Source organism: Triticum aestivum, chromosome 6D (assembly GCF_018294505.1).
Source record: "Triticum aestivum cultivar Chinese Spring chromosome 6D, IWGSC CS RefSeq v2.1, whole genome shotgun sequence".
Taxonomy (NCBI): domain Eukaryota; kingdom Viridiplantae; phylum Streptophyta; class Magnoliopsida; order Poales; family Poaceae; genus Triticum; species Triticum aestivum.
In genome coordinates this window covers 412144054-412167859 of record NC_057811.1, presented here as the reverse complement: position 1 = coordinate 412167859, position 23806 = coordinate 412144054, and the positions used below count along the sequence as shown (strand labels likewise).

Here is a 23806-nt window from a genome sequence, read left to right as displayed (position 1 = left end):
GTCTATTATGTATGCCATGCTGTGTACCAAACCTGATGTAAACCTTGCCGCAAGTTTGGTAGGAAGGTACCAAAGTAATCCCGGCATGGAACACTGGACAGCGGTCAAGAATATCCTGAAGTACCTGAAAAGGACTAAGGATATGTTTCTCATATATGGAGGTGACGAAGAGCTCGTCGTAAAGGGTTACGTCGACGCTAGCTTCGACACAGATCTGGATGACTCTAAGTCACAAACCGGATACGTGTATATTTTGAATGGAGGGGCAGTAAGCTGGTGCAGTTGCAAGCAAAGCGTCGTGGCGGGATCTACATGTGAAGCGGAGTACATGGCAGCCTCAGAGGCAGCACAGGAAGCAATCTGGATAAAGGAGTTCATTACCGACCTAGGGGTGATTCCCAATGCGTCGGGCCCGATGACTCTCTTCTGTGACAACACTGGAGCTATTGCCCTTGCCAAGGAGCCCAGGTTTCACAGGAAGACCAGGCATATCAAGCGTCGCTTCAACTCCATTCGTGAAAATGTTCAAAATGGAGACATAGATATTTGTAAAGTACATACGGACCTGAATGTAGCAGATCCGTTGACTAAACCTCTCCCTAGAGCAAAACATGATCAACACCAGAACTCTATGGGTGTTCGATTCATCACAATGTAACTAGATTATTGACTCTAGTGCAAGTGGGAGACTGTTGGAAATATGCCCTAGAGGCAATAATAAAATGGTTATTATTATATTTCCTTGTTCATGATAATTGTCTATTATTCATGCTATAATTGTGTTATCTGGAAATCGTAATACATGTGTGAATACATAGACCACAACGTGTCCCTAGTAAGCCTCTAGTTGACTAGCTCGTTGATCAACAGATAGTCATGGTTTCCTGACTATGGACATTGGATGTCATTGATAACGGGATCACATCATTAGGAGAATGATGTGATGGACAAGACCCAATCCTAAGCATAGCACAAAGATCGTGTAGTTCGTTTGCTAGAGCTTTTCCAATTGTCAAGTATCATTTCCTTAGACCATGAGATTGTGCAACTCCCGGATACCGTAGGAGTGCTTTGGGTGTGCCAAACGTCACAACGTAACTGGGTGGCTATAAAGGTGCACTACGGGTATCTCCGAAAGTGTCTGTTGGGTTGGCACGAATCGAGACTGGGATTTGTCACTCCGTTTGACGGAGAGGTATCTCTGGGCCCACTCGGTAATGCATCATCATAATGAGCTCAAAGTGACCAAGTGGTTGGTCACGGGATCATGCATTACAGTATGAGTAAAGTGACTTGCCGGTAACGAGATTGAACAAGGTATTGGGATACCGACGATCGAATCTTGGGCAAGTAACGTACCGATTGACAAAGGGAATTGTATACGGGATTGATTGAATCCTCGACATCGTGGTTCATCCGATGAGATCATCGTGGAACATGTGGGAGCCAACATGGGTATCCAGATCCCGCTGTTGGTTATTGACCGGAGAGTCGTCTCGGTCATGTCTGCATGTCTCCCGAACCCGTAGGGTCTACACACTTAAGGTTCAGTGACGCTAGGGTTGTAGAGATATTAGTATGCGGAAATCCGAAAGTTGTTCGGAGTCCCGGATGAGATCCCGGACGTCACGAGGAGTTCCGGAATGGTCCGGAGGTGAAGAATTATATATAGGAAGTCCAGTTTCGGCCACCGGGAAAGTTTCGGGGGTTATCGGTATTGTACCGGGACCACCGGAAGGGTCCCGGGGGTCCACCGGGTGGGGCCACCTATCCCGGAGGGCCCCATGGGCTGAAGTGGGGAGGGGAACCAGCCATTGGTGGGCTGGTGCGCCCCCCTTGGGCCTCCCCTGCGCCTAGGGTTGGAAACCCTCGGGGTGGGGGGGGGGGCGCCCCACTTGGCTTGGGGGGCAAGCCACCCCCTTGGCCGCCCCCCCCGGAGATGGGATCTCCCAGGGCCGACGCCCCCCCAGGGACCCTATATATAGTGGGGGTGAGGGAGGGCAGCAGTACCCTAGCCCCTGGTGCCTCCCTCTCCCTCCCGTGACACCTCTCCCTCCCGCTTGCGCTTGGCGAAGCCCTACCGGGATCCCCGCTACTTCCACCACCACGCCGTCGTGCTGCTAGATCTCCATCAACCTCTCCTTTCCCCTTGCTGGATCAAGAAGGAGGAGACGTCGCTGCTCCGTACGCGTGTTGAGCGCGGAGGTGCCGTCCGTTCGGCGCTCGGTCATCGGTGATTTGGATCACGACGAGTACGACTCCATCAACCCCGTTCACTTGAACGCTTCCGCTCGCGATCTACAAGGGTATGTAGATGCACTCATCTCTCTCGTTGCTAGATGACTCCATAGATTGATCTTGGTGATGCGTAGAAAATTTTAAATTTCTGCTACGATCCCCAACAACAGCAGCCAGGGCCGGGCCAGTATCAAATTGAGGAGCTTCTGCACATCCGGGTCGTTGGAGTGACACTGCCGGAGGGAATCCCTATCCCCCCTCTCTAGTAGCCACGGGCACCAGAGTAGGATCACTACAACCACACAGTGAGCACTCAAAGATGGCCCGAACCAGGGGGACACCACCACCGCTGGAGTATGCAGCTGCCGCCGACACCAACCGCACACATCATAGCGAAGTCCAACTTCCCACCTTGCTCCCAAAGCAGCGCCTTCAAGAAGGATACGACGCCAAGGGCGTTGCCGCCGCCCAACAGCGTTGGGGTTTTCACCCGGGAGGCACAAGGGGGAAGGGCGGGGAAGATATACCTGACAGACGCCTCCAGGGAGGTGCGCGGCGCCCGCGGGCGTCACTGTCGTCACAGCCAGCAGGCTGGCTAGGGATTTCTCCTGTCTATATTCCCGTCACTGCTCCCACCCGGCGGAGAACCGGCATCCAGGATGGAGCAGGCCAGAGCTAGGGGGGAGACTTGCTGAATCCGCAGCAGGGGGTGGAAGGCGGCCATATTTGAGGGCGCGAAGCCGAAGCCGCCGCCGCCACGCCCTGGTCCGCATCCACCGGATAGCTCGCCGTTCGCACGGCCAAGGGCACCGGCCCGCACCTGCGCCACCATGTGCCGAGGATCCGGTGGCGCCAATCCAGCCGGAGCCGCCGCCCTGGGTCCCGAGGCCCCCCGCGAGCGGTGCGGGGCAGCAGGAGAGGCCCCGCCGCACCTTCATCAGCAGTGCCCCGGACAAGGCCGGCGGCTGCCTCAGGCGGCGGCGAGGGGAGGTCGAGAGAGGAGGAGAGAGCGGCGGGGCTAGGGTTTCGGCCTTCGTGTCGCCCAAGAGGGCGACGCGAGGGAGAGAGGGGGGGGACTGATCTGCCACTCCTGTGCAGTTCACCAAGAAATATCCTCCATATGATAACTGTTGTGAAGTCCCTGGGAGGTGGAGGAGCTGAACATAACCTACTGTGAGTAGGTGCAAAAATGGTGCGTGTCTGCATGGCGTTCAGTCGACATCAATCAGCGGCCAGCGGGTTATGGACAGTTGATCAGGAGAACCGTGGCTGATGAAGATGGTTATGGTTTCTGAGTATAATCTGTCATGTTACTCTGAAACATTGTAGGTTTTGGTGTCGAAATGTTGTGAGCTGTAAACTCTTTCCATGATTTTGTTGTCCAGGTAATGCATTAACTTGTGAATTGAGTTTGACGAAATACAATTTGACAAGGAACGCAAGATGATCAAGCAGCCATGGGGCTATGCCATCTTAGAGCACCAAGAGATTAGATTAAGCAGTATGGGTGGCTCATGGGTATTTAAAAATACTGTCCAATTTTCCGTGGATATATTTTTGCATGTACATAGTGAAGTAATAACCTGATAAGAGACGCTACAGCGCACGTCTCTAAGTCCGTAACACATGATGCCAAATATAATAAGGAAAATATTTAAAACTGATGTTAGAATTTGTACGCCGATAAATGCCACACGTGTGGGCGTTAGAGAGTCTGTCCACACATTTTGTGTGGTGTATAAGAGGAACAGCCCACACACCTACGTGTGGGCAAAACAAGTAATGCCCACACACCTCTTTTTTTCCCTCCCGATCCCTCTCACGCGCATGCGGGTGGGCGAAATAGATAACGCCCACACGCCCCGTACGTCAGGCCTCGTACCTCGTGGTCCCGCACGCCCCGCGTGACAGTCACCGCGCGTCCCGCAGTTGCCATGGTCCAGACCCTCGTCCATGTTCGTTTAACAACATTTGCCATGTCACTGAACTTCGGTTGCCATGCCGGACAACTACAGTTGCCATGCTTGCTCAACTGCAGTTGCCATGTATGGTCTGGTCTACTGCAGTTGCCATGATTTCAAAACTTTAGGAGTTGCCACCCACTAACACTAGGCAGTTGCCATGTAGTACTACAAAAAGGCATGGCAAAAAAACATGTTCGGGTAAAAGAGAGAGTTGCCATGTGCTCACAAGCACGCTAGGGCAGTTGCCATGTAAAGAGAAAGAGTTGCCATCTGCTTACGTGCACGCTGGGGCAGTTGCCATGTACCATGCAAAAACACATGGCAACTCGGATAAAAGAGAGTTGCCATCTGCTTACAAGCAAAGCTAGGCCAGTTGTCATGTACCCTGCAGAAACACATGGCAACTGCCAGCTTTGGGTGTGGGCGAGGAGACGAGCGTGTGAGCGAAGTGATAAACGCCCACACACTAGCCCCCTCTGCGTGCGTGAAAACTGGCGTGTGAACGAATTGCTAAACGCCCACACACCACCCCTCGTGTGGTGAAAAAGGACGTGTGGGCGACCGAATGAATGCCCACACACCAGCTTAGTCCTACGTGGCACTCAAAAACTGCTAAAACGCGCTAAGATTCGTGCAGAATTGGTTGGACGAGGATCTATGTGTGTGGGTGAGTTGCCAGACGCCCACGCTTGTGGGCGTTAGCGTTTTCGTAGAATTTTAAGCATAGCAAAACGGCTGTTTCTATGACAATTTTTTTTGTCGTGAGAATGACAGTTTTCTTTTCGCAAACACAACAAATCCTGACAAAAAATTGACACATGAAAACCGTTCATTTTGCCCCTTTTCAAGAAATCTGTCGTTCCACCGACGGCCGAATTCACTGTTTTTACCCTTTTGCCATAATTTAGCACCATTTGACCCTGGAGCCACCGCCGCGCTTGTTGCCCTCTCGGACGCCGCCAGTCCGCCACTACCATGTTCCACTTCCAGTAACCCTATCCCCCAGTCCGGGAACCACCCTCTGAATCCCAGTAGCGCCTTTCGCCGCCGCGGCCGACGGAGCCCCCAGCTCGCTCGCCGGGCAGCTTATCTTCTCGCGGGTTAGTGACACTACATCTTGGGCCCTGGAGAGGCGGGAATTTTGTTTCGGCGGCGAGTCGGATCCAAAGCTCGATTCATTTCCGGATTTGAACTGCCCCGAGTCCCAGCACACAGCGAAATTCCGTGTCTGGATTCGGATTTGGATCTCCGTCGCCGACTGGAGCAGGCCCTCGGTTGGTTTGTCTTTCTTGCCTATATAAGTATCGCCGGAGCCCCGATGGAGGCCTGTATCGTAATAAAGAGTTTACGGCAGCTAGCTAGACATCCGACGAGTTTGTGCTCTCTCATCTTCAGAGCTTTGGCTGATCTGATGGGACTTTCCCCCAGTGTACTCGGCAAATTCAGAGGAGACCCGCCGCCCATGGAGAATATGGTGGGCAAATCGCCGGAGCCGGAGCCGGAGCTGCCACCGGATATGCTGTCGAGCATCTTTGCCCTCCTCGAGGTCCCTGACCTCGTGCGCGCAGGCTCTGTCTGCTCCTCCTGGCGCTCGGTGTACACCGGACTACGCCGTCAGCTTCGGCAGCACAAACAGCGCCAGACGCCTTGCCTCCTCTACAGCCTTGCCGGAGAGAACGCAGCTTGCCTCTACAGCCTTGCGGAAAAGAGGGCCTACAAGTTAACCCTCCCGGATCCACCGATCCGCAGTAGGTATCTGATTGGCTCTTCGCATGGTTGGCTGATCACTTCCGATGAGAGGTCCGAGCTGCAAATTGTAAATCCAATCACTGGTGAACAGATTGTTCTCCCGTCAGTGATTACTCTTGAGCAAGTCAAGCCGGTCTTTGACGATGAAGGTGCTATTCATAAGTATGAGTTGTGGGAGCCACGGTACACTGCACTTGCAGAATTCCTTGGTCACGAGCCCTCAGTTTATGCTCTCGATGAGCTCCGTGACTATCTCTACTTGAAGGCATATTTGTTTCCTGACCCGCAAACGGAAAGCTATATTGTGGTGCTCATTCATAATCCAGAATATCAGATTTCATTTGCAAGGGCAGGGGACTGTGGGTGGACCTTTCTGCCACCAGGTTGGAACTATCAAGAATGCATCTACAAGGATGGTATACTGTATGCAGTGACAAGAACTGGATCAATTGATGCTTTTGATCTCTCTGGTCCTACTGTCACAAGGAAGACGGTTCTGGGTGACATGAAGAATTATATTTGTGAGCACATATACATTGTTCAGGCACCGTGGGGCGATATGCTGCAAGTTTGGAGGGAACAGCCCACTGTAGATGGCGATGCTGGTTCAGAGAACATAAAGGAAACCAGCAAAATATTTGTATATAAGATTGATATGGCAGCAAAAAAGCTTGTGGAAATAAATGGCTTGCATGGCCATGTGTTGTTTCTTGGGCATAGCCAGACTCAGTGTCTCAGTGTGGAAGAATATCCGCAATTGAAGGCAAACTGTGTCTACTTCACCGATGATGTAAGATTTATTTCGTTGTATCAGAATAGTAAACGTGATGTAGGTGTTCTAAATTTGGAAAATGACACCAGGGAAGAAATTATACCTCAGATTTATTGCAGCTGGCCAAATCCCATATGGATAACACCCAGTCTTACAATGATGTACTCGGGATTGATGTAACTGTGTTCAATGCTATGACAATGGAGGCTTGTTCCATTTATATTATATTTATCAAAGCAATAATATAAATGTTTTTTGCCATATTTTATTTTATTTATGGAGAACTTTTATCATGTGTTAAATTACTGCCGCTGTCATGTGCAAAGTTGGAGCTTAGATGGCCTGACCCAAGGTCCTTGTGGAAATGTTAACGCAAATGTGTTGTACAAGGAAGATAGTTAGTGAACAGTCAAGTTTAGGATATTCAGGTACTTTGAGATGCTTAATTTGGTGGATCTGATGTGTCCTTTCACTCAATTCTTTCAAAAAAACTGTTCAAGCCAATAACATACCATTAGATACCATTGGAAAAGTAATACCTTGTCATTATGAGCATTAGATACATTAGTTTTCTACTGGTGATCAGCCAATAAGGACATCCTTATCTTTGAGTATATAGGACAGACCCAGTGCATAGAAGCTCCCACGCTGGTTCGAACCCAGGACCTCTTGGTTGAGTGCTCTGTAAAAAAATAAAATCGTCTACCTTTTAGGATTTTATTTGGTTTCCATATCAGTTGAATTCGTATGGTTGCCATCGTCGTCATTGTTATTCTTTGGAGATGGACGATCAAAAGCCTACAGATGTTTGTCGAGGTACTCTCCTTCCTAAAATTAGATTATGTTCCCTGCCCTTTTGATATAAATGTTCAGTATTGCATTTCGCACAAAACGTTCCTTCCAGCATGTTTTATTTTTGCTAGGCAAAATTTCAGTATTTAGGTATTGCAGAAGTGAGGTATGTCAAATTTTATTTGATTTTTAGGTTTTTGCTACAAGATCTGCTATTCGAAGCTGCACTAATGAAGAGTAAGATCTACTGTCTTTCTCTGTTTACAAACATATCTGTACGGATCCAAAGATATGGTTATACAGAGATATTTCTAGGTGCGAAAATAAAGTTTGCTTTGGCTTATTGTTTTAATTCCCAGGTTTTAGTGTTTCGTTTTTGGCATGTTCCAGTTATATGTTCAATTTTTCAAGATTTCTATGCACGTCTCTCTGATATTGCCATGAGTATGTATTGCATCATCATATTAGTTTTTAGACTAGAGTTATCTTTTTTCAAGTGGTTCTGCAATAATGCAGTCCTCCTATTGTAAAGTGGTATGTTGCACAATGCACACTGGATGCATGCCTGACGACATGATTCATAATTGAAACAGTATCGACGTAAGTCTAGAAAAAAGTTTATATTACTCAAGAGATGGAAATGATCTGTAAGGCCGGGTGTTTCAGTGTTTTGCTGCCATATCATCTTCTTTTGTACTGTAGTTAGCTAAAGTTTGATATATTGGTGTTGATATTATGGTACCTCCTTGTCAGATGCAGATTTGTGTAATTCTTAACTTCCTATGAAGACTTGTTGAGGTTGGCTCCTTACCTTCCCTTTATTGGAAGAATTTTCCTCGGTAGTGAATTGGCCCGTTGTGGTTGCAGATCCCACCAGAGCAAGAACACACCACACAGGATTATAACGATTTCTTACTAACTGATTCAGATGAAATCGAATGAGCTTCATCTTTATTAGTTTTAGATGGAATTTTTCATCATTATTGTTCAAGCACCAGCAAAGTGATCTAGAAAATACCTCCTGAGAATAGTAAAAAAACTATTTCGCAGATGCACCTGATGCAGATTGCCACTATGCACAAGTGGTCAGGCAGCTGAATAGGTTGTCAAGACCAGAGGAAATTTTGCTAAAGATCAACTTTGATGCTTCTTTTCTACTCCTCCATCCCATAATATAAGATTGTTTTGCAAGCTAAAACAGCTTGCAAAATCATCTTATATTGTGGGATGGAGGTAGTATAAAATAATAGAATGGCCAAACCTGCAATGGTGTCATGGCTTGCAAAGTCGCATTTTTTTTCAAGGATACGTCAAGCAGACGTATCGCGATCATAGATAGAAGATGCCAAGATGGCGGATTTTTACAACGTTACAACAGAACCCACGGCTGCACGAGCCCGAGACCGCATGCTAACTACTCGCTACCACTCAACCGATCTAACCTAGTTGGGAGTGAACTTGCCTCCCTCAGCAGGGCCACAGCCCTCCAGTTCTGTCCCTCCGCCTCGATCTGCCGGAGGGCCGTGCTGACAGATGGGGAAGCTCCGTTGAACACGATGTCGTTCCTATGTTTCCACACTGTCCATGCTTCCTTCCTCCTAGTCTTCTCGATGTGAAGGGAAGTCCACCATCGAATGAGTTCAGCCTCCGGCTCCGGAGTCCAGTGAGGCTTTCCCCAGTTGCCCATAATGGCGGACCATATTTGTCGAGCGAGAACACATCCAAGGAGTAGGTGATCGATCGTTTCTGGCTCCTGATCGCAGAATGGGCATGCCGCCGGATGTGGCAATAAACGTCGCTGCAATCTGTCCGCCGTCCAACATCTTTTCTGCGCCGCCAACCAGGAAAAGAATTTGCACGTTGCCGGTGCTCTGGACTTCCAAATCACCATTGCTCCTGCGGACTCAATACGTGCAGCAAAATGAGCTCGATAAGCTGACCGAGCCGAGAACAAACCATCTCTTTCCCAAGACCAGACCACTTTGTCGTCAGTCCCGTCCGCTAGTTGGATATTCCGTAGTCGGTCGACCAATTGTATGAACTCTTGTAAGGCCTGGGTGTTCATGTTGGGCGACACATCGCGCCACCATTGTCTTGACTTAGCTTGCCTCATTGTCCTTATTTTTGTTGCGCTCTTTTTGATGACACCAAATAGGTTTGGCATGATATCATGTATGCGTCCCTCTTGGAGCCACCAATCCGTCCATAATAAGACCGTGGATCCGTCCCCAATGGTGCACTTTGTGGCTGCTCTGTAAATGGCTAGCGAGTCCGAGGAGACTTGGATGTTGAATTCTGCCCATGGTCTAGCCGGGTCCGTCCTTGCAAGCCACAGCCATCTTGCTCATAGCGAGATATTAAGCAGGCGCAGATTGGGCACTCCCAAACCCCCAAACTCCTTCGGCGAGCAAACTTTGTCCCAGGCGACCAAACAATGCCCTCCATGCACGTCCCGGCGACCCTTCCACATAAAACCTCTGCAAATTTTGTTGGCAGCTTCTATCGTTTTGACGGGCAGGTCCAGCGCCATCATGGCGTGTATTGGCATCGATGTCAGGGTGGTCTTCACTAGTTCCAATCGCCCGGCACGGTACATCAGTCTCGCTTGCCAAGCTGGTAGTCTGTCCGCCATCTTGTCCACCAGGAATTGTAGTTGACTCGCTGTGATCTTCCTTAGTCCGAGTGGCAGGCCAAGGTATCTACATGGCCACCCCAACACTGGGCAACCCAACTCGGCAGCTATGATGCCGATCTGCTCATCGGTGCACCTAATCGGGTGCGCAGAACACTTCCCTAGGTTCGTGTGCAGGCCTGATGCCTTCCCGAAGTCTTGCAGAAGAAGGCTACATGCCCGGATACTTTGGGCCTCCGGCCTGATAAAGGTGACCACATCATCCGCGAAGATCGAGGTGCGGTTCCTCAGACCCGTCGGAGTGAGTGGTGCTAGAACTCCAGACTCCGCGGCGTGGTTGAGTAGGGCGTGGAGGCAGCTCATAACCATGACAAAGAGTAGTGGGGAAACTAGGTCTCCCTGCCGGAATCCACACTTGTTGTAAATAACCTTGCCTGGCACGCCGTTGAGCAGCACCCGAGTGGAAGATGAGGCCAACAGACCGGCCACCCAAGCGATCCACTTGTCTCCGAAGCCTAGGTGTCGTAGGACCTCTAGCAAGAATGCCCAATCCGCGGTGTCGAAAGCTTTTGTTATGTCTAGCTTCAGCATGAGCGCGGGCCTTTTGGTCGATTGTAGCCACCTGACAGTGCCTTGCACGAGCATATAGTTGTCATGGAGACACCTCCCTTGAATGAACGCGCTGTGGTGAGTTCCCACGATGTTCGTCATCTCTGGTGCCACGCGAAGAGACATGACCTTTGCAACTAGTTTGGGGAAGCTGTGAATCAAGCTTATTGGTCTGAAGTCTCTGACCTCGAGCGTTGTTGGTGATTTCGGCAATCACGAAGGGAATGTTCTACTGGCTGCTGCTCTAAACATCTAAAGGTGCAGCAATGAAGAGAGAAGCACATTAAACGAAATTTAAACTAATATAGCACACAAACTAAACAAAGTACTCGCTATCGGTCATCTCGGCCATCACCCTCTCCTATTCCTCGTTGATCATGGGGCCAGTGTCCTCGCCCGCTCCGCCGCCACTGCCCTGGTGTTGGAGCTAAATTCAGCAGATCCCTCGATACAGTGTCCTAAGGTGGGCTGGTTGGCACGATGGAAACAAAGACAAGGATTTTACCCAAGCTTATGACCTTCGGGGGGGGAGATAAATACCCTACCTCCTGCTTGTGTTTTATTCCGTTGGAGTGTATCAAGCGTACAAATGACTGAGAGATTGTAAATTATCTAGAAGTCAGTTAAATGGATCCTAGTCGACTATGTATGAGGAGGTAGAGACCTCCACGAATCCAGTTTTTTGTCTTGTATGTCAAGTTGTCTGGAATCTTCAGTTATCCGCCATGGGCCGCCCTATGTGGCCTAGGACGAAACTGATAAAGGGAGTCCTCAGATCGGCCCACTAGGTCGGGAGTCATCATGGTGATATGCCCCTTAGTCGGAACACCGTCAGTAGCCCCTGAACCGGTCTTCAAGCATGGTGTACCTCAGGCTATCCGAGTTGCACGTCTTCTTCGGTCGCCGGTCTTAAAACTGGTTCAACGATAGTCTCCCGATCAGTGCCTTCACGTAGTCGACCTCCACTAGCCGAGTTGCATATCAAGGTGACGTAGACCACCTTGGTTTTTTAAATGTTGGAGTACAACCAAGCAACGCATTGCAAATCTTCCCCGTGCTACCGACCAGTTGGCAGGAAGAACTCTCGTGGTCCACAGTAAAGGTTATATGGTCAGGCTCCGACAGACTAGACCGGTCTTATCCATGGGCCTACTTGTCCATGTGGCGCGCATGACCTGACGGTCAACATGATGTGCGGGGGTGGGTCAGGGGCCTATTGAGGGAGTCCTGGACTAAGGGGTCCCCGGGCTGTCGACCCATTATGTATGGGTCGGACTGATGGGCCACTATGGGGCCAAGCTAGAGTGCGGACCCGTGGCCAGACAAGGAAGCTTCGGAGTCGTGGTGTGCCCTCCAAGCCAAGATTAGGCAGGATCTTCCCTTCTTTGTAACTGGTCACTTGTAACCCTTACCCTACTAGTGTCTATATAAACCAGAGGGCTTTAGTCTTTAGAGGGAGAGCTACATCCATCACCTCATCACCTTAGGGTTTAGCTCGCTTGATCTCGAGGTAGATCTACTCTGTAACCATACCATACATCAAATACAATCAAGCAGGACGTAGGGTTTTACCTCTTCGAGAGGGCCCGAACCTGGGTAAACACCGTGTTCATCGTCCCTTGTTCCCCATTGATCCTAGATCCACAGCTCGGGACCCCCTACCCGAGATCCGTCGGTTTTGACACCGACATTAGTGCTTTCATTGAGATTTCCGCTGTGGATCGCCGAAGAATCGATGGCTGAGCCATTCGTAAGAAACCCCACCAAAGCCAGGGACATCTTCGTCCCCGACCAGATTTTTTCGTTCAACAGCATCACTTTCCACGCTGACCTCACCGGATGTTTAAACCCGGTTGAAAACCTCACCGTCGATCGCAAAACTAGCCACGGGAACTCAGATCGGCGTCTGCCCTCGGTGAAGCCCTGCTTCCGAAGAACCCGCTGAGCCCGATGCCTTGACCTCGGATTCAGTGGATGTAAAGGGAACCAACGCAACCCTAGATCTGGCCCTAAAGCTGGATCCCATTGAAGTGTCTGAAGAACGTCCCGCCGAACACCCAGGAGGCATGTCCCCGACAGGAACCTCTTTGGTAAACGACCTTTTGGATTGATTCCTAGCTATGGGAATCTCCGTCAGCAGGCCTACGGCCTATGACCAGATTGGGCTTAAACCCTATGACAGAGAGATCCACACCCCGCCCATCAGTCACCTCGTCGCTACCATCAAGGAAAGGGCGAAGGGATCGCGATCTCCAAAGCTTATGACAGTATACACCCGGGTCTCTAGCCCGAATTCGGACACCCGTTAGGATAAGAGTTTGTACTCGGCTTGTGATACGGGATCTGACCTTAAGTCGACCCAACCACATGCAGTCGTTCACCGAATACTGCGCTATTAGATCCGGGTATAGCCCAGGCACGGCTCGCCGCTGCTGACGCCCTGGACCCATAGAAGACGGGATCGCCCAAAAATTTCCCACCCGCCTCCCACGCCGAATATTGCCCGGATGCGGGAAAACTGAACGTATGGGACCTATTGTACGTCAAGCAGCAGCCCGAAGAAACGGTTCATCATTACCGGGCCAGATTTCTCCTGGTAAAAACAAGATAATTGACTACCGCGACGAAGAGATAATCGAAGCCTTCCGACTCAATTGCCGGGACGCAGGGATCTTAGATGCCCTCGCCCGCCGCCGCGTGCAAAACTTTGCCGAATTATCGGACATGGTACACAAATATTGCGCCATGGAAAGCACCTGGAGGTTACAACAAATGCGCAGGGAGCTAGTCCCTACCCCGAGGCATAGGAAAACCCAAGCAGAGCGGGCATATGCGAGAGGTTCACCCGTACACGAGCCCGCAGAAAAGAGAGATAAACCCAAAACGGTTCTGGATGAATTGATGGATAAACCATGCCCTATACACTCGGCCCTGCTTAACGCAAATCTGACTCACATGCTTCGAGCTTGTTAGGTGGTAAGGCAGGTGGCCAAAAGTGGTGAAAACATACTTGGTCTCACACCCCCTGATAGACAATCAACAATGCCACCTCATGATGACATCTTGACAGTTTACGAGACTTTCTCCTCAAACAACCAAAGGAAAAGGGCTCTTCGAGAGCTCGGCCAAGTCTACCAGGTGATGGACACACAACCATGGGCGGACGCACCTATCACCTTTGATTAGAAGGACGAGCCAAGGTCCCGCCCACCCACGCGCCTGCCGCACTAGTCCTCGACCCCATAATCGACGGCTTTAGGCTAACTAAAGTACTGATGGACGGGGGCAGCAGCCTCTATGAGGACACGCTCGACAAAATGCAGCTCAACAAATCCCACATCAAGCACAGTCATACCACATTCCGGGGAATTGTACCTGGTAAGGAGGCACGTTGCTCCGGATGCATAACCTTGGATGTAGCATTCAGTACTCCCGATAACTACAGATCCGAACCCTTGTTATTCCATGTCGTGTCCTTCCGCAGCAGATACCATACCCTCTTGGGACGTGAAACATTCGCATGATTTCAAGATGTACCGCATTATGGAGACATGAAGCTTAAAATGCCAGGGCCTAATGGTGTGATTTCACTCGCCAGCGATCCGACCACAACCCTTCGAGCTGAAAACAAGACTGCATCGCTTGCCCTCGCTGTACTGTCTGAGGCACTAGCAGCCGAAGAACTAACAACGCTCCGCACTACAGTCAACAGGGACGACGTGGTCCTCATTAAAAGGCCAAAATCCACATCATTTAAACCAGCTGACGAGATAGTAAAATTCCGGGTACACCCGACAGACCCGAATAAAACGGCGTCCATCAGAACACAACTAGATCCCGCAGTTGATGAAGCACTGCGCGTTTTTACGTGAAAACTGGGACATATTCACCTGCACCCTTTTGATATGCCAGGCATCCCAAGGAGGCTGGCAGAGCAAAGCCTGGACATCATCAAAGGCTTCAAGCCAGTCAAACAGACACTACGCCGATTCTCCAAACCTAAACGACAGGCTATGGGTGAGGAACTGACAAAACTATTGGAGGCCGGATTTATCCGTGAAATAAAGCATTCGGAGTGGCTAGCAAATCTGGTCATGGTACCCAAGAAGGACAAGTCATGGCGGCTCTTGTCGACTTCAAGGACCTAAACAAGGCCTGCCCCAAGGATCCCTTCCTCCTACCTCGCATAGACCAGATCATCGACGCCACTACCGAACATGACTCACTATGCTTTCTCGACGCATACTCCAGATATCATCAAATAAAGATGAAGGAGTCCGACCAAGCTGCAACCGCGTTGATCACCCCCTACGGGCTATTCTGCTTCAACACGATGCCTTTCGGGTTAAAGAACGCAGGAGCCACATACCAACGCATGATTCAAACATGCATGGAAAACCAAATTGGCAAAACAGTCGAGGAATACGTAGACGATGTGGTCACTAAAACCAAAAAATTCGATCAACTCGTGGACGATCTCTGCTTGACCTTTGAAACCTATGGGCCTACGACATACGGCTCAACCCGGAAAAATGTGTCTTTGTAGTCCTCGCTAGCAAACAGCTCGGATTTATTGTCTCCCATAGAGGAATTGATGTCAATCCGGCCAAAATCAAGGCCCTATCCCAGTTTGCAATACCAACGGAGCTCAAACACGTTCAGAAGTTGGTAGGTTGCGTGGCAGCTCTAAGTCGTTTCATCTCCCTCCTCGGCGAAAAAGCACTACCTCTCTACAGGCTACTTAAGAAAACTAAAAACTTCGAGTGGACCAACGAGGCAACCGCCGCACTAGAAGAAAGCATGGCACTCCTGGCAAGCAAACCCATCCTGGCCGCACCAGGTATCGGTGAACCTATGCTGCTATACATCTTAGCTACCAACCAGGTGGTGAGTGCGGTGCTCGTTGTAGAACAGGAATCAAAGGGACACAAGTTCCAGGTCCAAAAGCCAGTATACTACGTGTCAGAGGTCGTCACACCATGCAAATCCCGATACCCTCACTACCAAAAGATAGCATACACGGTCTTTATGGCATCCCGAAAATTGCGACACTACTTTCAAGAGTGTTCAGTGACAGTAGCATCCGAGGTACCCCTCAACGATATAATCAATAACAGGGATGCCACGGGCCACATTGTAAAATGGGCCACAGATCTCCTTCCCTTCGAGATCGTATATAAACCATGCCGAGCTATTAAATCTCAGGTGTTGGCCGATTTTTTATCCGAATGGGTAGAAGCCGAACTCCCCAAGGAATATAGTGCATATGCACACTGGACGATGTACTTTGACGGCTCTAAAATTCTAGCCGGACTGGGGGCTGGGGTAATCCTAATATCCCCCACAGACGATAATATCCAGTACATTTTACAGATCATGTACACAGACTCCAATAATGCAGCCGAATACGAGGCACTGTTGCACGGTCTTCGAATGGCAACATCGATGGGTGTTCGGTGGCTTGAGGTTTGCGAGGAGATTCGGACCTCGCCATCTCCCAGGTCAACGGAGAATTTGATGCCAAAGATCCAAAAATGGCGGCATATAGGAATGTCGTCCTTAGGATGTCAGCCCGATTCGAGGGTCTAGAATTCCATCATGCCTCTAGAGACAGTAACCAGGCCGCGGATGTGCTTGCCCGCATGGGCGCCAAGCGAGACCCAATACCTTTCTAGAAAGGCTATTCAAGCCATCCGTAGCATGGCAGAGTGGGGACAACGGCACCTCAACCAATGAGCCCGCCCAGATTGCCCCCGCCCCACCCAGAAATTGAACCAGACGATCATATCATTGGAGGCTTCGCACTTGAATAAATACCTTCAACCCATGAGATCATGGCCATAATCGCCCCTTGGACCGAACCATTCACTGGTGCGCGTCGGTCCTAAACAAATGTTTTTTTACCCCTTTCCGCGACGGCATTTGGAACCGTCGCCAAGTGAGTGTGGGCGATAGGGGGGTCCTTCCCACACGACCCAGAAACCGTCGGGGATAGGGAGCCTTGATGCATACAGTTGTCCCTATATAACCGTTTTCGATATCTCGAATATCCCAAATGCTTCATCCTTGCTACTCATTTGTGCTCGCATTGCCATCGCGGTCGGAGTTTTGTGGTTCTACCTAAAACCAGGCAGATTCTAGGCACGGGAGCTTTCCAGGCAGATTCTAGGTAGATTCCAGGCTCGGGAGATTTACGATGCCTGGCACATCACAAACAGTTCATGATTATAAACCGTGTACGATAGGTAGACAATCACACACATTTAGTTTTCCCGCACCGTATGTGATAGTGTCTGACATCACACACGCTTTGCGAATGGCAACTGTGTGCATGCTTGCACACGTTTCCTCTGTGTGAACCGTCTCAGATTATGGTGTATATCGCAAACGTTTGTGTTTTACCAACCGTGTGTGCCGTAATGACCTGCACAACGTAATTTCGCCCTAATTTAATTGCTGCTATTTAAAATTGTACCTAATTTAAACTTGAATGTAGGCTATAGCTTTATTCATATCCATCAGGTTCAAACAACCAATGCATTATTCGATTCACATGTACATATGTTTAAGAATTACAGAAGCACCAAATAAAGAATGATGTACCAGGGTTCTATACATGTACTATTACAGATGGTAAAGAAAGAGGCGATAGACATTCCAGTTGCTGAACAAGGTGAAGCGGAATGGCCCTATTGTGCTCTCATGGATGCAGAAGGCATGCAGGACTCTAGTCCAACCCCTTGTGATGGCCGCCCGCCAATCATGTAGTTTGAGAGGTAATCTTGAGTAAACTTCTCCAGGATCCACTGGAAAAGAAAAAAGATTCAGATATTGTCATCTAACACAACTCATTAGGGGAAGTAAAAAGAAGGCTACAGGGATCTTACTTACCATCCTGCACTTCATTGTTGTCTTGTATAAAGTGTAAACAAATAGTTCGATTGACATCTTTTGACCCATTTTAGTAACAATCTTTATCAGTTTCCTCACTTGATGTTGGTTCATGAATATCTCATTGCCCCATGCGCAGAAAGGGTCGAAGTGTGGATCTTTGGCAATGATATATGTACCTAAAAGCACCAAGTTAATATTAGAAGCTAAACAACAATTGAAAAATGATGTAGCAACATTCCATCCATCCCATTATATAAGATTTTATTACATGTATATCTAGACATCATAAGAACGTTAAGGCAACACTCTTCCTTGTTGCTATGTAGCCTGGGATTGCATATTTACTCATTCAGTACAATGCATGTTGCTAAACAACAATTGAAAAACGAAAAGGCATTTTAACTGCAATATCCTTAACAGCAACCAAATATCGTAATTCATAGTGGTATTGTTGAAACTATTATTGATGAAATTGAACTGCACAACAAATAGTTGCACATATAGAGCATCACATTGTGAAGAACTGAAATAAACAAGTCATAAGGACATCTCTAGGCGATCCTTAAAAAGTTAAAGGACTAAAACCCTTAGTGGATATATATATATACTCCAGCATTTTTGGCCTTTTCTAGTCGATCCCCTAAACTTAAGGTTTTAAACTTCAATTTGATCAAGTTCAAAGCAGGTTCAATCGAAAGTAGCATGCATTCAAACATAAACATAGATAGTTTTGCATAACCGAACATAAAACATAAATTTAAACTAAGCTAAACTACTTTCGGTCGAAGTAGAGGTCGAGCCAATCCTTCCTCGTCATGTACGGTGTGCCGCGAGCCGGGTCCGGGCCAGTACCGTCGTCGGGGTCGTTGGGGAAGGCACTCCTCCACTCGTCGACGCCGATCTCCTCGTCCTGGGGGGCCATCTCGACGCCCTCCGCGCCACCGTCGCCACCGCCTTCGACCTCGTCATCAGAGGAGAGCACGATAACCTCGCCGCCTCCGACCTCATCATCGGAGGAGAGCGTGATAACCTCGCCGCCCTTCGCACCGGCAAAGATCACCCGCTCCGCCTCCATGAGCTCCGGGTGTTGCTGGTGGAGCTCTTGCATGTAGGCCTCGTCGGCGGCCTCGGCCTCGAGACGCTCCCATGCCTCGCGGTCCTCTCGCGCCAAGGCCGAGCTCACCACCCATGGCTCCAGCGGAACAAGGTGGACCGGGCGTGTGCCAAAGGGGAAATTGAGCCTAGCCGCCGCGCCATGGTAGCGGACCTGCCAGTGGTCGTACTCCATGGCCGCGAGCTCGGCCGTGTGGAAGCTACCGAGCCACCGGCGGGTGTGGGTCTCTTGATTTGTAATCTCGGCGACCCACGTCCCCCACCGCCGCTGTCGGACCCTGAGGTAGGACTTCGTCGGCTACTGGGTCCGGGGGAGGACGGGGAAGTCCTCGAACCGGCGTAGGGGCGCGGCAGCGGGCGGATCGGGGGACCGGCGACGGCGGATCAGGCCCGCGGAGGACGACGGGGACACCTCGGCGGCCACCTCGCCGGCGTCGGACGAAAAGGCCGCGATAAACCTCATTTTGGCCATTTGCTACTCGAGCTCCCCGGCACACAGGTAGAGGTTGAGGATGGAGGCACCGGCGATGTCGGCGACCTACCAATGGTTTTGAGGGTTGTGTGTGTGTCTGTTTGAGCGGAGGTTGTGTTTGAGGAAACACTGCGGCAACTGAAAATTTTACTAGGCGGGAGTAACAAGGCGGGGCTACTGAAAATTTGGATCAAGGGCGAGCATATATATTTTAGATTGCGAGGGATGCAGGGGCGGGAGTAAAATGCTGGGGCTACTGAAAATTTTAATCAAGGGACTGAGGGATGCAGAGGCGGGAGTTTTGGGGGAGCGAGCTAGTGTGCTTGACACGCCGGCTGTGGACTGTAGTCGACGCACCTTCTCGCGTAAGCCATAGGCGTACTAACCGACGGTGCTGCAAGATATTTTGTACTACATCTCACACGGTTGGTGAGAATAAACTGTGTGGGATCTACTTGATTTGAATTACAAAATGGGGTCACAGCGGCAATGGACGGTGTTCGAATTGCTGGACCTTTTATCTATAGTGAACATGCAACTGTATGTGTGTCGTAAAAGAATTGGAATTATTCAGGCTTCGTTTGGACATTTCATACATTAAATTGGTTTTCTAGCCATTTCAGGTGCACAATTCAAAATTAAACTACATGCACATGCTCCGGTGCATACAAATTGGTTGAAAAATCAAATCTGTGTCCTTTAGTGCATGCTTAGGTCCCATGGAAGAAATGGGAATGAGTTTTTCGGGGTTCGTTTGGCCTTTTTTATACATTAACTGGGTTTTCTAGGCATTTTATGTGCATAATTAAAATTTTAACTACAAGCACATGCTCCAATGCACTAAAGTTGGTTGAAAAATCACATGTGTGTCCTAGGGTGAATTTCTAGGTCCCATGCAAGAGATGGGAATGAATTTGAAACACCAGGGCACTGTTGATTGCTGGCAAAACGTTGAGATACCGGGTTTTTAAATTCTAGTAAATCCAAAACTCGTCTGAAATTCATGAAACTTGGCATGCTATCATGGAGCGGCATCAACATGCCGTGGTGAAAATTTTGTCCCATTTGGGGCAGGTTTGGGTATAAGCTTCTCACAAACCAGAGCTTCTCACAACAAGCATGATGGTTTCGATAGGGAACGTACCACCTTTGGGGACGAGACGATATCCGTTGCCTCTTATTGTTTTCAAAAATTCTCTAGTGTCAACATAGAACAACAGGAGTGTTGTGTCAATTTTTGTGATTTTTCGGGGTTTGTTTGGACATTTTTATGCATTAACTGGGTATTCTAGGCATTTTATGTGCATAATTCAAATTTGAACTACAAGCACATGCTCCAATGCACCAAAGTTGGTTGAAAAATCACATGTGTGTCCTTGGGTGAATTTCTAGGTCCCATGCAAGAGATGGGAATGAATTTCAAACACTAGGGCACTGTTGATTGCCGGCAAAACATTGAGATGCCTGGTTTTTAAATTCTAGAATATGCAAAACTCGTCTGAAACTCATGAAACTTGGCATGCTATCATTGAGCGGCATCAACATGCCGTGGTGAAAAATTTCTCCCATTTGGGGCATGTTTGGGTATAAGCTTCTCACAACAAGCATGATGGTTTCGATAGGGAACGTACCACCTTTGGGGACGAGACAATATCCGTTGCCTCTTTTTGCTTTCAAAAATTTTCTAGTGTCAACATAGAGCAACAGGAGTGTTGTGTTCAATCTTGGAATTTTTCGGGGTTCGTTTGGCCTTTTTTATACATTAACTCGGTTTTCTAGGCATTTTATGTGAATAATTCTAATTTGAACTACAAGCACATGCTCCAATGCACCAAAGTTGGTTGGAAAATCACATGTGTGTCCTTGGGTGAATTTCTAGGTCCCATGCAAGGGATGGGAATGAATTTCAAACACCAGGGCATTGTTGATTGCCGGCAAAACGTTGAGATGCTTGGTTTTTAAATTCTAGTAAATCCAAAACTCATCTGAAATTCATGAAACTTGGCATGCTATCATGGAGCGGCATCAACATGCCGTGGTGAAAATTTTGTCCCATTTGGGGCAGGTTTGGGTATAAGCTTCTCACAAATCAGAGCTTCTCACAACAAGCATGATGGTTTTGATAGGGAACGTACCACCTTTGGGGACAAGACGATATCCGTTGCCTCTTTTTGCTTTAATTTTTTTTCTAGTGTCAACATAGAACAACAGGAGTGTTGTGTTCAATCTTGGAATTTTCCGGGGTTCGTTTGGCCTTTTTTATACATTAACTGGGTTTTCTAGGCATTTTATGTGCATAATTCAAATTTGAACTACAAGCACATGCTCCAATTAATGCACCAAAGTTGGTTGAAAAATCACATGTGTGTCCTTGGGTGAATTTCTAGGTCCCATGCAAGAGATGGGAATGAAATTCAAACACCATGGCACTGTTGATTGCCGGCAAAACGTTGAGATGCCTGGTTTTTAAATTCTAGTAAATCCAAAACTCGTCTGAAATTCATGAAACTTGGCCTGCTATCATGGAGCGGCATCAACATGCCGTAGTGAAAATTTTGTCCCATTTGGGGCAGGTTCGGGTATAAGCTTCTCACAAACCAGAGCTTCTCACAATAAGCATGATGGTTTCGATAGGGAACGTACCACCTTTGGTGACGGGACGATATCCGTTGCCTCTTATTGCTTTCAAAAAATTTCTAGTGTCAACATAGAACAACAGGAGTGTTGTGTCAATTTTGGGGATTTTTCGGGGTTCGTTTGGACATTTTTATGAATTAACTGAGTTTTCAATGCATTGATGTGCATAATTCAAATTTGAACCACATGCACATACTCCAGTGCATATAAATTGGTTGAAAAATCAAATCTCTGTCCTTGGGTGCATGCTTAGGTCCCATGCAAGAAATGGGAATGAATTTCAAACACCAGGGCACCGTTGATTGCCGACAAAACATTGAGATGCCTCGTTTTTAAATTCTAGTAAATCCAAAACTCGTATGAAATTCATGAAACTTGGCATGCTTTCATGGAGCGGCATGAACAAGCCGTGGTAAAAGTTTTGTCCTGTTTGGGGCAGGTTTGGGTATATGCTCCTCACAAACCAGAGCTTCTCACAACAAGCATTATGATTTCGGTAGGGAACGTCCCACCTTTGGGGACGAAACGATATCCATTGCCTCTTATTGCTTTCAAAAAAATTCTCGTGTTAACATAGAACAAAGGAGTGTTGTGTCAATTTTTGGGATTTTTTGGGGTTCGTTTGGACATTTTTATGCATTAACTGAGTTTTCAATGCATTTATGTGCATAATTCAAATTTGAACTACATGCACATGCTCTAGTGCATATAAATTGGTTGAAAAATCAAATATGTGTCCTTGGGTGCATGCTTAGGTCCCATGCAAGAAATGAGAATGAATTTCAAACACCAGGGCACCGTTGATTGCCGTCAAAACATTGAGATGCCTCGTTTTTAAATTCTAGTAATCCAAAACTTGTCTGAAATTCATGAAACTTGGCATGCTTTCATGGAGCGGCATCAACATGCCATGGTAAATTTTTTGTCACATTTGGGGCAGGTTTGGGTATATGCTTCTCACAACAAGCATCATGGTTTCGGTAGGGAACGTCCCACCTTTGGGGACGAAACGATATCCACTGCCTCTTATTGCTTCCAAAAAATTTCTCGTGTCAACATAGAACAACAGGAGTGTTGTGTCAATTTTTATGATTTTTCGGGGTTCTTTTGGACACTTTTATGCATTAACTGAGTTTTCAATGCATTTATGCGCATAATTCAAATTTGAACTACATGCACATGCTCCAGTGCATATAAATTGGTTGAAAAATCAAATCTGTGTCCTTGGGTGCATGCTTAGGTCCCATGCAATAAATGGGAATGAATTTCAAACACCAGGGCACCGTCGATTGCCGACAAAACATTGAGATGCCAGGTTTTTAAATTCTAGTAAATCCAAAACTCGTCTGAAATTCATGAAACTTGGCATGCTATCATGGAATGGCGCCCGACATGATGTGGTATTTTTCGTGTCCATTTTGAGAGAAGGCGCACTCGAATAGTGACAGCCAACAAAGGCATTTTGAAAAATAGCTGCCACTTAATATCTCAAACATTTTTATAATTCAAAACGTGTGCGTTCTGTTAACCATTCACGTGACGCCACATGTCTTGGTTTTAATGGCTGTAGGAGGTGCCGCGCGGACAGCTGCTTGACCTTGACTGAATGGGAGGCGTGCGAGCGCAATCCGGTGCGCAGGCTGACCGAGAGGCGTGCAAGCTGTCCTCCAATGTGCAGGCTCACTGGGAAGCGTGCGAGCTTTATGCTGCGCAGGCTCACTGGGAAGCGAGCCCTTTGACTTCCATGGCCGCCCGCCTTCTTCTCCATTAATGGCACCCGAGCCGCTGTTTAATACGGGCGGCCTTACTGTTCGCCTCCCATTCCCCTCCCCCCCGCAGACCTCCACCACCATGGCGCAGAATGATCATCTGCCACTAGTCTTCAAGTTTGGTGAAGTCGACTCTGAGCCGAAGGAGATAGAAAATAAGGAGGA

At 48.4% G+C, this 23806-nt stretch overlaps 2 protein-coding genes across 2 annotated transcripts in view; both read left to right on the top strand.

Moving 5' to 3' along the window:
* The first annotated feature begins 5098 nt into the window (after nucleotides 1-5098).
* LOC123145468 (putative F-box protein At2g33190) overlaps nucleotides 5099-23806 on the top strand; it is a 57009-nt gene continuing 38301 nt past the window's right edge. Inside the window, exon 1 of the mRNA XM_044564895.1 lies at nucleotides 5099-5476. The gene's annotated coding sequence lies outside the window, so the exon portion shown is untranslated. The remainder of the gene's footprint in view (nucleotides 5477-23806) is intronic.
* LOC123145469 (putative F-box protein At5g38270) lies at nucleotides 5470-6996 on the top strand. Its single transcript, XM_044564897.1, has one exon. It carries the CDS (start codon nucleotides 5521-5523, stop codon nucleotides 6901-6903), a length of 1383 nt encoding a protein of 460 aa, XP_044420832.1. The 5' UTR covers nucleotides 5470-5520; the 3' UTR covers nucleotides 6904-6996.

Excerpts from the sequence above, each read along its gene's own strand:
- LOC123145469 (XM_044564897.1), top strand. The coding sequence starts at position 5,521 with ATGGAGGCCTGTATCGTAATAAAGAGTTTACGGCAGCTAGCTAGACAT.